The 14,524-nt window shown below is 41.7% G+C and overlaps 1 protein-coding gene across 4 annotated transcripts in view; it reads right to left on the reverse strand.

The window, feature by feature from the left end:
* ITPR2 (inositol 1,4,5-trisphosphate receptor type 2) overlaps positions 1–14,524 on the reverse strand; it is a 464,180-nt gene that overhangs the window by 99,694 nt on the left and 349,962 nt on the right. For all 4 annotated transcript variants that reach the window (XM_089671685.1, XM_089671684.1, XM_089671687.1 and 1 more), the window contains one exon: positions 3,318–3,443. In XM_089671685.1, coding sequence (XP_089527811.1) covers positions 3,318–3,443 — 126 coding nt within the window. The remainder of the gene's footprint in view (positions 1–3,317; positions 3,444–14,524) is intronic.

Consider the following 14,524-nt stretch of genomic DNA (forward strand, 5'->3'; position numbering starts at 1 on the left):
GGATTATAACCCTCCCTCACTCTATCCAAAATGAAAAAAAAGTTTTGCCTATAGTTCTAATTTAATGTAAAAAGTTGTTAGACTCTTAAAACCTTGGTCTAGCGCTCTCATTAGACATTTTGCAGCAACACACAACTGATAAGAGTTCTAACCCCTTCCCTTTATCCAAAATAGAAAAAAATAAATAAAAAAAAAGGGATACAAAAAACCTCTGAATACACTATAACGTTCCTTGGATTACCAGCATTGTAACACCCGCACTTCTTTTTTGCACGTTAAAAATGTCTCTAGCAATGATAGATTAGAACTGCTGTCAGGTTTTTATTGCTTTTTTGTGTCTTCCCACTGGGGAGATTCACCCTCTCTATAAGCCACTGGGACAAAAAACAAGAGAAAATCCAAATTCCAAAATTCAAACATAATCATATTCATCAAATCAAGCAAACATCTTTCCCAGAACTCTCAAGCAGACCAAAATCAAGAGACTTTCTAGAAACCTAAGAGACGTTACCTGGGATAGGTATTTCTCCAGCAGAAGTAACAATTTTGCCTGTGCCATGTCTAGGATGGCAAATACTCCAGGCATTGCAACAAAATCAGAGCTGACTTCTGAAGGTTCAGCACCCAACCGAACCTTTCCAGGACCTGCACCGCCTGATGGATATTTGATGTCAAGGTCTAAGCCAATTGCATTCTGAGAAGCAGGTTGTGCAAGGTACCCACACAATGGGTTCACCCTGAGCCTTTAACAAACCCCAAACTGGAGCAAACACTCAGGGTGAGAACTGAACAGTATTGCAATAAACTGGTAGTGGTGGTCCTCCACTACAAAACACACAAACCATCTGTGAGGCTGGAAGACTGGAATGTGCCTGTAGGCATCCTTGATATCTTCTGATGCCAGGAAGTCTCCCTGATAAAGGAAAGCAATTACCAACTGGGAAGACGCCACCCTGAATTTTTGTAACCTCGGGAATTTTAGGAACCCTTGAGGTCCAGAAGAAGCCAGACATCTGTGTTTGGTTTGGGAACAGTAAACACGTTGGAATAGAAGCAGAGGGACATCTCCTTCTCCAGCATGGACATGATGACCCCTTGAGACAACAGCTTTTCCAGCGCTGCAAGGAAAACCACCCATTTTGTGGCTCCAATAGACCTTTGAGTGCATAAAGCACAGAGTGGGTAAGCAGTGAAACTCCAGCTTGTAACCTCTGGTCACCACACTGCACACCCAGTCATCAGTGACTTCCTGAGTTCAGATGACAGTGAAGGCTGATAGACATCCTTCCACCCATGTGAATGGGGATGCCTCTTCACTTTGAAAAGGTCTTGCCTCTGGACTTGGAGAACTTGGAGATCCAGTTCTTCATATGAAACTGGGATGTGAGCTTATGCTTAGAGTCCAAGGTTTGCTGGTGATGAAAGGATCTCTTCTTGGATGCCAAAAGTGGCACTGTCACCTTCACCTACTTCTTTAGGGGTAGCAGAGTACTTTTATTCACAGTCACTTTCTATGTGAAGGCATTAAAGGACATTTCAAACAAGTGCTTGACCTCAATAGGTAGCCTCTCAACTTGTTTCTTGCAGAGAAGTTCTGCTGACCAGAGCCAAAGGATCTGTCTTCTATAAACAGACATAGTGCCCACCTCCAAAGTTGCTGTATTGAGTCTTCCAAAGTATCCATATAGAAAATAAGGCTCTCAGAAAATCTTCCAGAAACTGGCAAATGGCCAAGTCCCTTGGGTCTGATATTTTGGAGCCAAGCAAACTATGAGGGCTTGACAAACTCCCTCTGCAGCTACCTCCAGCTGCAGAGCTGCTCCAACCAGAGAGAAAGATGCCTAAAAGAGGGCTTCTAACCTCTTATGTGTGGCATCTTGAGCGAAAAACTTAGGTGGTGATAAAACCGTCTATGGGTGAGTTTATTCAGCATACATCACTTCCTGCAAATAAGATGCAATGATAAAGATTTGAAAATCTTAGGAAACGTCCAGGACCCAAATCCCATGACTTTAGGAAAAGAGGACACAAGAAGCGGTAAATTCAAATTTGCATTCACCAGGAAGCTCATCATGGTCTTCTGCATTGAGACAGCCTCAGACCTTGAGACTCCTCCTGAGAGGACTCCTCCTCCTCATGCAGAAGGTATTCCTCTGACATTTCTTCCCTCTGCAAAAGACAGGGAGGGGAAGGAGAGTGCTAACATCCATGATGGATTGTGCCCCTGAAATACCTGATAAGGGCATAGCTTTGATCTAATCTGATTCTTAGTGGAGCCATTATTGGGCAAACTATGCCAGGGGGTCATCCCTATGTGAAAAAGAAATTTGGAAGCGCCCCCCCCCCCCTCATCATCCTTCCACACACATCTCTATCTGCACAGTGCCATGGCTTGTTGAGGGGTAAAAGGCCTGTAACTCTGACAATGGGAGTGGTCACCCAGCTGAGAGGAGTGGTTGTGAAGGCCAGATACTTATGTGGCAGAGTCGCCCCCACAGAAGTGTCCCAATACTTGCAGAGACACCGGTGAGCAGAATATTTGCTGTCAAAGGCTGCTGTGGTAGAGCATCACATGAATCTGTGCAGGACCTAGGGATGTAGGCAACCAATTGGGATTAAGCCTTTCCCTTCCCTAGGAGAGGTGTTCAGAACAGGCTGTGAAACAATGGGACTAATGCCCACAAATAGCATCTTCAGAAAGATTTCACAGGAACAGCCATCACCTAAGAACACAAAATTGGGGCTTTGCTGAGCTGGGTGGAGTTATGTTTAGGCAGGGAATCCTGCCTTTTTTAGGTCCGTGTCAATTTACATGAAGGTGGCAGCATAACCCAAGTGGTCATAAGTAAAATTACATCCCGTGTCCTGTGAATAAGAAAAACTTTTTATCCGCAAACTCTCCTCCTTCTCAACCCCAAACCTGAGACACTAAAAGCAAACAGTGGCATTAGGTCAGGGCTTTGAAACCTCCCCCAGCAATCTGCCCTAAGATATACAAGAAAAAATGGGCTTTCAGAGCTCCAATGTGTACCTGAAATTCTGTTTAGAAAACAAAAAACACCCAGATCCAACACTAACATTTAAACCATCCTCAAATGCTCACCTAAACCCTATTGCAGAATATTCACCTTATACTTACAGCAGAAGCAGTCACACCAAGGGAACCATTTCTTTTAAGCAAAAGCATCACAGCTAAGAACTAATAATCTGAAAGAAGCATAGCCCTAGATACTTCAGAAGCACTGAACAAAATTACTAGGGTATCAAATGCGTATAGCTCTTCACTTGCTCACATTCAGAACAGAAATTGTACTCACCTTCATCTCCATCATCTCCAAATGGATAGAACAAAGCCACAGCCAGGTTGATGAAAACTGCCAGGTTGAAGGAGATGCTGCCCCAGAGGGAAATGTGTCGGGAGAACCAGAAAAGAGCTTGGTTACCTGAGAAGGAAGAGAAAAGTCATCAAGAGTGAGCAATTGCAAATCACCCCAAAAGTCCTGCTAATTATAAAGCCTCAAACTAATTACAGGAGTTTTTCACTTTTGCCAATAAAACACCTACTCCATTCACGTTGTATGATTTGCTCTCCATTCCTTCAAAAAAAACCAAAAAAAAATACTTGGGTACCTTCATAGCAAGTAGTTTCATAAAGCATTAAAAAACAGCATTCACTCTCCTTGAAAATACACATCAAGAAAAAAAAATACAGATAAAGATAAAGGAATCTGGTTTTACTCATTTCCCCAGGGCTTAGTGAATGCCATGAAGCCTCGTTTTGCAAAGAATACCCAATCAGATACAAGGAAAATAAAAAAAACAGCCTATTTGCTTGCACATGATTGGATAATGGAAATCAGCAGAGCTTTACCACATTCACTAAGCACTAGGGAAACTGCACTTGCAAAGTTCGTAGTCTATTTACCTTTAGTAAAATCAACCAAATTATTTACTTTTGGTGGCCCTACACCAACACTCAGACTTTTTGAATAACTACCGTATTTGCCGGCGTATAAGACGACTGGGCGTATAAGACGACCCCCTACTTTTCCTGCTAAAATGTAGTGTTTGGGCTATACTCGCCGTATAAGACTACCCCTCTTCCAATGCACACCAGTGGGAGGAATAGTGCCCCATCATTGATGTCAGTGGGAGGAATAGTGCCCCATCATTGGTGTCAGTGGGAGGAATAGTGCCCCATCATTGGTATCAGTGGGAGGAATAGTGCCCCATCATTGGTATCAGTGGGAGGAATAGTGCCCCATCATTGGTATCAGTGGGAGGAATAGTGCCCCATCATTGGTGTCAGTGGGAGGAATAGTGCCCCATCATTGATGTCAGTGGGAGGAATAGTGCCCCATCATTGGTGTCAGTGGGAAAAATAGTGCCCCATCATTGGTATCAGTGGCAGGAATGGTGCCCCATCATTGGTATCAGTGGCAGGAATAGTGCCCCATCATTGGTATCAGTGGCAGGAATAGTGCCCCATCATTGGTGTCAGTGGGAGGAATGGTGTCCCATCATTGGTGTCAGTGGGAGGAATAGTGCCCCATCATTGGTGTCAGTGGGGGGTGGAATAGTGCCCCATCGTTGGTGTCAGTGGGGGGGGGGGAATAGTGCCCCATCGTTGGTGTCAGTGGGGGGGAGGAATAGTGCCCCATCGTTGGTGTCAGTGGGAGGAATAGTGCCCCATCGTTGGTATCAGTGGGAGGAATAGTGCCCCATCATTGGTATCAGTGACACCAATGATGGGGCACTATTCCTCCCACTGAGACTTGCTGACCCTGTTCTCGTATGGTGCTGCTGCAGCCAGCATATGTGGTTGCAGCAGCACCTCTACACAGAACACTTACCTGCTGCTCCGGCACTCAATTTTCGCGGGGCCGCTCGGCTCCGCCCCCTCGCCGGTGATTGGCCGCCTGTGTGCCTTTCCTGAGCTACAGTTCTGGCGGCCAATCACCGGTGAGGAGGCGGAGCCGAGCAGCCGCACGAACATCCAGTGGCCGAACTGAAGGAGACGCCGCGCTTCCTGGACCGGATCGTCGTGGGACTGGATCCAGGTAAGAGACATCAGCCCCTGCAAACCCCTGTACTTAATGCCGCAGCCCCCCTAACATGTGTACCGGCGTATAAGACGACCCCTGACTTTTGAGAAGATTTTCAAGGGTCAAAAAGTCGTCTTATACGCTGGCAAATACGGTAGTTTAGATTTAATAGCCTCACATGTTTTGCCTTTTTTTCAGAGGACAAATGCTGTATACTAGTAAACAATCAACGTTGACATGCTGGCCTTCATTAAAGTTGAATCCAAGTCCAAATTTTATGTTGCTGAGAAGAGATAAAACAACTTTTGTGTGTCTATTGCTCACAATGATCCACTCTGACAAGTTATCCTGGTGACCATTGTGTCCAGAACAGAAATTACAGGGAAATCCAAAATTTTACAAACTGTCACTGGAAACAGAGCTCTGGAGAAATTATCAATTTGGATGCCTGTCCAAGTGAGATTTCCATTTACCTCCCAATGTGTCTTTGATACAAAAAATGCCCCCAATTGGGACACAAAAAAAATGTAAAATCTATCAATAGAGATACAGGGGGACAGTAATCCTATTACCACAACATATGAAGAAATAATTTGAACTGAATCCTCTACAAATTAAACTATTAAAAACACCTAAATAGAGTTATGATTCTGGTTACCAGTAATGTATAAAATAGTATAGTATAAAATGCCCAGACATACCGTCATGGCCAAGAATATTGGCACCCTTGCATTTATGTCAGATAATGCACCACTTCGCCAAGAAAATTGTTGCAATTACAAATTTTTAGGCATTCTCATGTTTATTTCTTTTATTTGTATTACTATGACACAAAAAAGTGGAGAAACAAAAAGCCAAATCTGACACATTCCACGCAAAACCCCAAAAATAGACTGAACAAAATTATTGGCACCCTCAGTCTAATAATTGGTAGCACACCCCTTGGAGTTTCTTATACCTCTCTACTGGAATTTTGGACCACTCTTCCCTTCCTTCTCCAACTGCTCCAGGTCTCTCAGACTGGGAAGGTTCCTTTTCCCAACTGCTGTTCTGAGATCTCTCCACAGGTGCTCTATGGGACTGAGATCTGGACTCATTGCTGGCCAGTTTTGTACTCTCCAGCGCTTTGTCTGAAACCATTTCTGGGGGCTTTTTGAGTCATTGTTTTGAATCATTGTAATGCTGTAAGACCCATGACCTCTGATAGAGACCCACCTTTCTGACACTGGAACCTAAACTGCACCCCAGAATTCTCTGGTAGTCTTCAGATTTCATAATGCCATGCAGACGGTCAAGATATCCAGTGCCTGAAGCAGCAAAGCAACTCTAAAACACGTTTGACTGTAGGGATTGTATTTTTTTCTTTAGAAGCCTCATTTCTTTTTCTGAAAACAGTAGAATGATGGGCTTTATCAAAAAGCTGTAATTTTGTTTCTGTCCACAGCACATTCTCCAAAAGGATTTTGGCTTCCTCAGGTATGTTTTGGAAAACTCCAATCTGGCTTTTTTATGTTTCTGTGTTAGCAGTGGGATCCTCCTAGGTCTCCTACCATAGCGTCCCTTTTCATTCAGATAGCAATGTATAGTGCGAGCTGACACAGTTGTACCCTGTGCCTGAAGGTCAGCTTGAATTTGGAAGTTGATCAAGGTTCTTTAGCCAACATTCAAACAATCCTTCATTGCAATCATTGATCAATTTTTCTCTTTCATCCAAGCCTAGGGAGATTAGCTACAGTGCCATCGGCTGTAAATATCTTGACAATGTTGTGCACAGTGGACACAGGAACATTAAGATCCCTGGAGATGGACTTGTCATCTTGAGATTGTTCTCAAATCCTCAGACAATTCTTTGCTAATTCTCTTCTCCATGCTCCTTATGGCACACAGAGACAAACAACAGAAAGGTTGAGTCAATGTTTCACCATTTTATCTGGTTGCCGGAGTGATTTCCATATTGTCAGCACCTGTTAATTGATACAGGTGAGTTTAATTACAAATTACAGGAGCATTACAAACTTGTAATGCAGTTATTTCTTAAAATATTGAGAAGGTGCCAATAATTTGGTCCAGCCTATTTTTGGGGTTTTGAGTGGAATGTGTCAGATTTGGGTTTTTGTTTCTCCAATTTTTTTGTGTCATACCAATGTAAACAAAATATATAATCCTCAGAATGCCTAAACATGCAGGTAGATTTTGTACACTTACTTTGGTCTTGACCGATATCTGCTTATAGGTCCAAGTAGTTGACGTGTTGACCTCCATGCTGAAAATTGTTTGTGTATATGTGAAAAATTATTCCACCAGGCTGTCATTGTTTTGTAGTTTTGTGTATTGTGGGTACTGTACACCCACTATCATTACTGTATATGTAATGGAACTATATGTATTCAATTGAGCTCAATAAACAGAGCTTAAAAGATATACGTTGCCTATTTTCCATCATAATTTTCTTAGAATACCACTTCAGTGCTCAGTATTCCAACATAAAAAGCATAAGTCAAGGTTCATATGCTGTTAATCTAATTGTAATAAGTGCTCAAAATATCTATATGCGTGGGCAACTCTAATTATATGTCTGTGCATATTTGCATTATATAAAGACATTATTGATTTATGATTTCCTGGTAACTAGAATCATGACTCTTTTTGGGATCACTCACATAGGCAGCAAGCGCTACTGTTCTCTGACAAGCGGTCAGCGAGAGTCACCTTTCCAGAGGTGGTTTGGAGACAGTTTACAGGCATTAGGGAGGTAATAATGCTGCCTCCTAAATGCTTGTTTTTTTACAGCTATTTTTCCATAGAATGGGAGTTTTACAATGAGCTACCACACCACAACCCCAATAGCCACATTTAGGGTTTGGTTGAGGCACAGTCCAACTGACTTCATTGGGCGAGTTGACAGGCACTTCTACATGTCAAACTCGTCATGCTGAGTAAGATTGGCACACAGCGCACTAAAGTATCACTGCAATGTGTACTCACCCTTCCAGCTACCATGTTATATTGATGGTTGGTGGGTGGTTTATGCTGCCCCTCCCTGCCTGTCTATGTGAACTAAACCTTTACATCTTGCTCTTTAGTAGGGATAAAAATCGACCCTATCCAAAAAACAATTTAAAGTATAAGTAAACCATAACAAAGATCAGCTGTTTGCACCCTTTTGGTCTGGCTTATTATATTCAGTTGAAAACATTTAATTATATCTCTTCAGTAAAAATGCCTGCTGATCTGCAGCCTGTGTACTGCAGATCATTCTCTCTCACTCTCTCTCTCTCTCTCTCTCTCTCTCTCTCTCTCTCTCTCTCTCTCTCTCTCTCTCTATATATATAGGGAGGTGTTCTGTAATCCAAGTTAGGGGTCAGCAGGCTGAATCAGCACTGAATCCGCACCACCAGTGCACTGGACATATGTGAACAGACACAATAGGAAGCTTTGTTTTTTCAAATTTTTTTCATTTTTTTTCCTCGGTACAATCCACATATACGTGAACGGGCACTCAAGTTTTGAAGACTGTTTGTGTGGAAGAATAGGCCAAAATCACACTTGATCAATGCATGTGAATAGTTTCTCCACTCAGGAGGTGTCTTGAAGCTGTCATTACCAACAAAGGATTTTGCACGACGTATTAAATAAATTTCAGTCAACATGTTCAATACTTTTTCCCTGTGTCATTCCATTTTATTACACATAACTTAATTTCTGAACTTTTATTTGTTTTGGTTTCTTTGTATGTATGGAATGCATGGGTTGTTACCAACATGTGGTGAAAATGTCAATAGCACCTTTAGAAATATATTTACCTAGAAAAAAGGTGACGTGTTCAATACTTATTTTACCCTCTGTATATGGTCTAAGGCGTTCCCTGGTAATATCCTGTGCGGCGGAGTGCAACTACTAACAGAAGTACATGCAAAGACATACTCCAACTACCAGTTCTAATAGACTTTCTGCTCAGCTCTTTGGATCCTTATGTGGAAATGCAGTTATGCCAGGATTGGCTGCTCTGCTTTACTTTTTTTTAAGGTTAATTTGGTGTCTTATTTCTGTATATTTCTTTATGTTTTTTACGTATAAAAATTTTTTCAATAAGTATAAATAAGAGCAAGGATCTCAGAGGCCTCCAGAGAACAAATGACTAGTTGAGGTCTAAACGGAAGCAGAAACTGCTTTAAATTGAATACAAAAATATTTACAGGGAACCTCCATCTGAAGTCAAAATAAAGCAAATTACAAAAATACACTTTGTTTTAATTAGAAAGGGTTCTACATTTTTAGCAAGGGTTGAAAAACCAAAGGATCAATTGTTTTCCTTGCATTTCTACTTCCTCCAAATGATGCAGATTGGTAGTGGAACGCTTCTAAAAAGGTCTCGTTTGCTGAAACTTAAAAAGCTTAAATATACTTTGTTTTCATTTAGAATTGTTTCCTGTCGCACCACAGTTATCAATCGAATTTAGTCTTTTGTTCTCCAAGGTGTCATGTTTAATTGATTGTTGACTGTGTGGACAACTGGTCATAGCTGAGGGTCTGTTTCTATATATTATAAGGCCAAAGTATTTGGACACCAGAACAAGCACACTTAGCTCAGTGCACATCCCATTCAAAAACCATGGGAATTAATACTGGATTGTCCTGCTTTGTGACTATAACAGCATACACTTTCCTGAGAAGCCTTTCCACAAGATTTTGAGGCATATTCTATTCTGTCTATTCTGCCAAAAGTGCATTTGGGAGGTCAGATACTGATGTTGGATGAGAAGATCTGGCTCACAATCAGTGTTCCAATTCATCCCAGAGGTGTTCAGTAGGGTTGGGGTCAGGGTACTATTCAGTCCACTTCAGTTCCTCCACACCAAACTGGTCAAACTATGTATGGAGCTGGCTTTGTACACAGAGGCACCATCATATTGGACTAGAAAATGGCCTTCCCTAAACTCTTGCCTCAAATTAACCTAACCCTCCACCCCAAAATTATTTATTGTATCCTACCAGTCCTTAGATGTGATGGCTGTATTTGTTTTCTTTTTCAATGTTTCCCTTTATTTTTATTTGGTGATTCTGAAAGTAACACATTTCGTGTCTTAGGGTGACAACGCTCACTGATAGTTTTGTATCAGGACAAAGAACCCTGCCCCACTCAAATTCCCCACAATATAGAAGGGCATGGTTTGGTAGCTTTAATAAATGGCTGAGAACAATTATTTCTGGCGGGGTCAACAGGTATTTTTGAACAGTTATAACAAAATGTGTTTAATGGTATATTTAAATAAGAAATGTTCATTGCTAGGGTTTATTTATACTTTAAAGTTGAACTCTGGGATCAGCAAATATTGGGATTGATTTATTCAAACTGGATGCAAAATCAGGTGCAGCTGTACATAGGAGCAAATCAGCTTCCAGCTTTCTTTTTGTCAAAGTTTACAAGCTGAACTTAGAAGCTGATTGGCTACCATGCACAGCCACACCAGCTTCTGCACTCGTCAGTTTTAATAAATCAACCCCATTGTCTGAATATAAGAGGCATGTGTATTCTTAAGTTTTGGTGTACTTTGTTTTTTCCAGGTCTGTGCAGCAATCCTGTATCAAACTTTGCCTCAGTGCAGGAGCTTCCTGTAATAAAGACCAGTCACTAATGCTTGATCTCTTTGTTCATGGTGACTAGTCTTGTCTCCACCCCCTCCTGTAGTTTTCTGAAGGCAAGTTGTAGTGGTCTCTCCTATAGCTCTGCAAAGGCTATGTACAGCGCAGTGTCACCACTGTTTCTTAAGGTGTTATCTGGGTTATCAAAAGCATACTGTGCACACAAAGTAGATTTTTATCCTTTGTGGCTACTGAGGAAGATATTTAAATTAAGTTTGTGTGCTTGGAGTTCAGTTTTAAAGAGCAGAATTGTCTAAAATGTCTTTGTGTGCTGTAGAAACAACTGAACTCCAGCATTGAGAGAAGTGTCCACATACTTTTGGCCACATTGATAGATGTGGTCAGGTGTTAGCAAACATTGGGGCATAAAGTGTATCATGTCTTTTATGAAGGTTCTACTGTGATTGGAGGTTTTAGAGAATTACAATATATACTGAGTGAAAAGAGAATGGTCATTTTAACATCAATACTCTAAAATATACCATGTATAGCCATAATATCTAATATGTCATATTTTCAATTGATGTGGGGTCTCCTCTTTAAAGCCAATGTTTACCAATTAAGTTTCCGGAATCAGAAATCTGCTGCATTCGGGCAATCACGTTGGGGATTTGCTGGCGGAGCAGGTAGGACACCTGCATTCACTAATTCATGAGCAGGCAGGCATGACAGGGACCAGCTAAATGACAGATCTTACTCTGCTGATCTCCAGGTAATAAAGCAGCTGGAGCTCCAGCAGGGAAGTTTTCATTTAAATAAATATGTTTCATTTGGAGGTATGAAAAACCATGGAGAGAAAACCTGAGTAACGCCAATGTGGGCATGATTATGGAAGGCCAGGCCATTATGCTAAAGCGCAATCCATTACCGCTTACTGCTAATTTTTAACCAGTCAGATTGCAGCTATCAATGCTCCAGGATAAACAGAATGTAATGGTTTAATCCTGATTTAATGCAGTTCCAACAGCACCCAATCACATGCTTCCTTTTGCTTCCTCTTAGCTCTTTATGAGGTCTTAGCTCTGTATGAGGTGGCCCCCAAGGTCTTTGTCTTTGGGGGTGGACAATACTAGAATTTAGGATTATTGGCTGAGGTGTACACTTGGGACTAATGGCTGCTGTTTTCTCCACATCGACTCTTTGCCTAAAATGGCCATTTCTGTATGGTCGGAGACATCCGCTTTGAATAGCTATGTAAGCATTGTAGTAATTAGAGTAAATGACAGCAGCTGAGTGTATTTAGGGCGCCACCTTATATTTAGATCGCCTCGTTAGGAGGAATGAGCAAATAAATTTAGTAGTGGAGAGTGTCCTGTACTGATCTTGATAAGGCCCATAGTCAAAGTAGATGGGCGAAATGCGTCGACAGTAGCTCCTTCATTACGATGCCCTGGGACTTTGTTTCAATGTTAAGCTACTTATAATTTATCTGTCCGGCTTACAGTAGCGGAACTGTGATTAGCTTCATCAGATTGAGGTCTGGATTTGTCATGAACCTGGGACGTGGGGTTAATGCAGAGATACGACGTTGGATTGTCCACGTGATTGCTGTTTGCCTCGAGACAGTGATAGCTGCCTACATACTATCCCTCTTGTATTGAACTGTATTGTTGCTGTATTGTCTCCCGTTATATTGTAAAGTGCTGAGCACAAGACGGTGTCGATCCTATCTCCTACTGGCATGTGGACACTATGCGTTTAGTACGCTTGGACCCCGGTGGCATCTGGGATGTAAGTGGGATCTTCGTCTAGCTTTATCCCCTTTCTATTTCACCGAGGGTCCCTGCTGGACAAGTCAGTTTGTTTGGATCGCAGTCTCAGCACTTTGCTATCTTACCCGTAACCATTGTGGCCTGATGGTCATCTTCTGAGGCATCCTTCTGTGTTATACTCTGGGCACCAATGCACAAACTGCCAAATTTGACCCGATAACAGCCACGTTCCCCAATAAAATATATTTCCTCCTGAAGGTTTGTAATGACTATATCCTCTAAGTCATCAGAGGGTACTCTACCTATCAGCTTCATTCCATTATGGCTCTCATCGTTTATTTGATGTCCAGATATGATTGTGCTCCTATGATCTATTGGCTACTTCCGCACAGCTTCTATTAGGGTGGCTGGACATTAAGCTGAATCTGATCCTTGCCTGAAGCTTTAGTTTCTTCATATTGTACAAGGCCTATACAATTTCAATACTCTAATACATATGGTTATGTCTATACCTGATTTTTAACCTCTGCTGTGCATGCATCAGGATCTGCTATCCCCATCTATGCAATATCGTGACTCTGTTCCCATAAACCCTTGATTGGGGGTTACTATTGGGTTGCTTTTTGTTGATTCAGAGTCTATTGACATATCATTCAGGGAACTTGACACTGTCTATTTTTAACGACTAACCCAGGATTTCCTCATTTTTAAGTGCCAACGTCATCATGTTTTTAATAGGTGACGAGTGGAGATATTATTTGATTTCTTTATATACAATTGCATAAACATTTATATGTGGTTTCAATAAAGTTATTATTTCAGTTAAACTGCTTGGGTCATTTAGTAAGTACCTTCTTTGCTTATGGGGCCTTTCCCCCCCATAAACATGTGTTGATCAATGCAGATCTACAGAGCTCAATACATCTGATGTGAAATAGCCCTCAAAGTGAAAAGAAGAAAATTCACCTCAAAGTCCTTAATCCTAAAGGCTTGTTCAGATGAATTGCAGTGCAGGAACATGAATGGGAACGAAGCGGTTTCTGCACCATATGGAAATGCAGTGCCATCAGCAGACATATACTACTGCTGTTTTGGCACCCCCACGCATCTACCTCAGTGTCAGGCAGCCCGTTGGAATTAATGATCTGCTGAAAAAAACGCACACCCGAATGTGCCTATATGGTTTGAATGAGCCCTAAAAGTAAACAAATTATGTACTAAGCTTGCTAACTATAGTAAGGAAGGAATGCATTACACATCAGCTGCTAGATGTTCAGGTGTCATGATGTTTTTTTATCAGGTATTTCCAATGGTGCTCACTAATTCTTGCTGCTCTCACCTTTTCAGCTATCAGATGTTTACACAAAATTTAATTTACTTTGCAGTGGATCATTTCCATGTAAAATGTCCTTGCTGAACATGTGTAGATAGATCTGTAGAGTACAGGAGATAGGCGCCATCACTTGTTGGGCACTGCTTTGCTTGTGCCGCTAGGGGTGGGGCCAGTGTGACTGATGGATTGCACCGTTGGCCAGTCAGAAAGTTTGGCTCACTCCTCCCACCCTGAAAAGATAAGTCTGAGCAGCCAGCAGGTGAGGAAGTCATGAAGGGGTGGGAGTTAGGAGAATATGCAGCGTCCCGTGAAAGCTGTGGGGAAGGAACCCAAGTGTGTCAGTACACTGTGCTTGGATTACATTGAGTGGAACTCAAGCTGGTTCCCGTCTGCAGCACTCCAACACTCCCGTCTGCAGCACTCCATGTCCAGGGCACATGCCGCACCCCTTTGGCCTAGAACTGATGGAGGGATTTTGGAAAAAATTACCATTTCTGCCAAAGCCAAAACTCTAAATTACTATTCTTGTGCTGATGCGCTTGATAATTCGAATACTCTTATTTTTCACCCTATTTAAAAATTGTGGGTTGGGGTATTTATGGTTGTTACATATTATTACATTTGCTATTCTTAAATTGCTTGCTTGAAGTTTCTTTCCTTTTCATTAATAACTTTTGTTCACTTGCAATGTTCCTCTGAACCTGTTAGAAAATTTTACTACTCTAGTAAGAGTCAATCACCTAGCATAGCCCCTCATTTTGTGCATTTGTGTTTTAGCTGATTTATTACTG

The sequence above is a fragment of the Staurois parvus genome, unplaced genomic scaffold (assembly GCF_062004578.1).
Source record: "Staurois parvus isolate SC_StPar_1 unplaced genomic scaffold, SC_StPar_1.0 ptg000114l, whole genome shotgun sequence".
NCBI lineage: Eukaryota > Metazoa > Chordata > Amphibia > Anura > Ranidae > Staurois > Staurois parvus.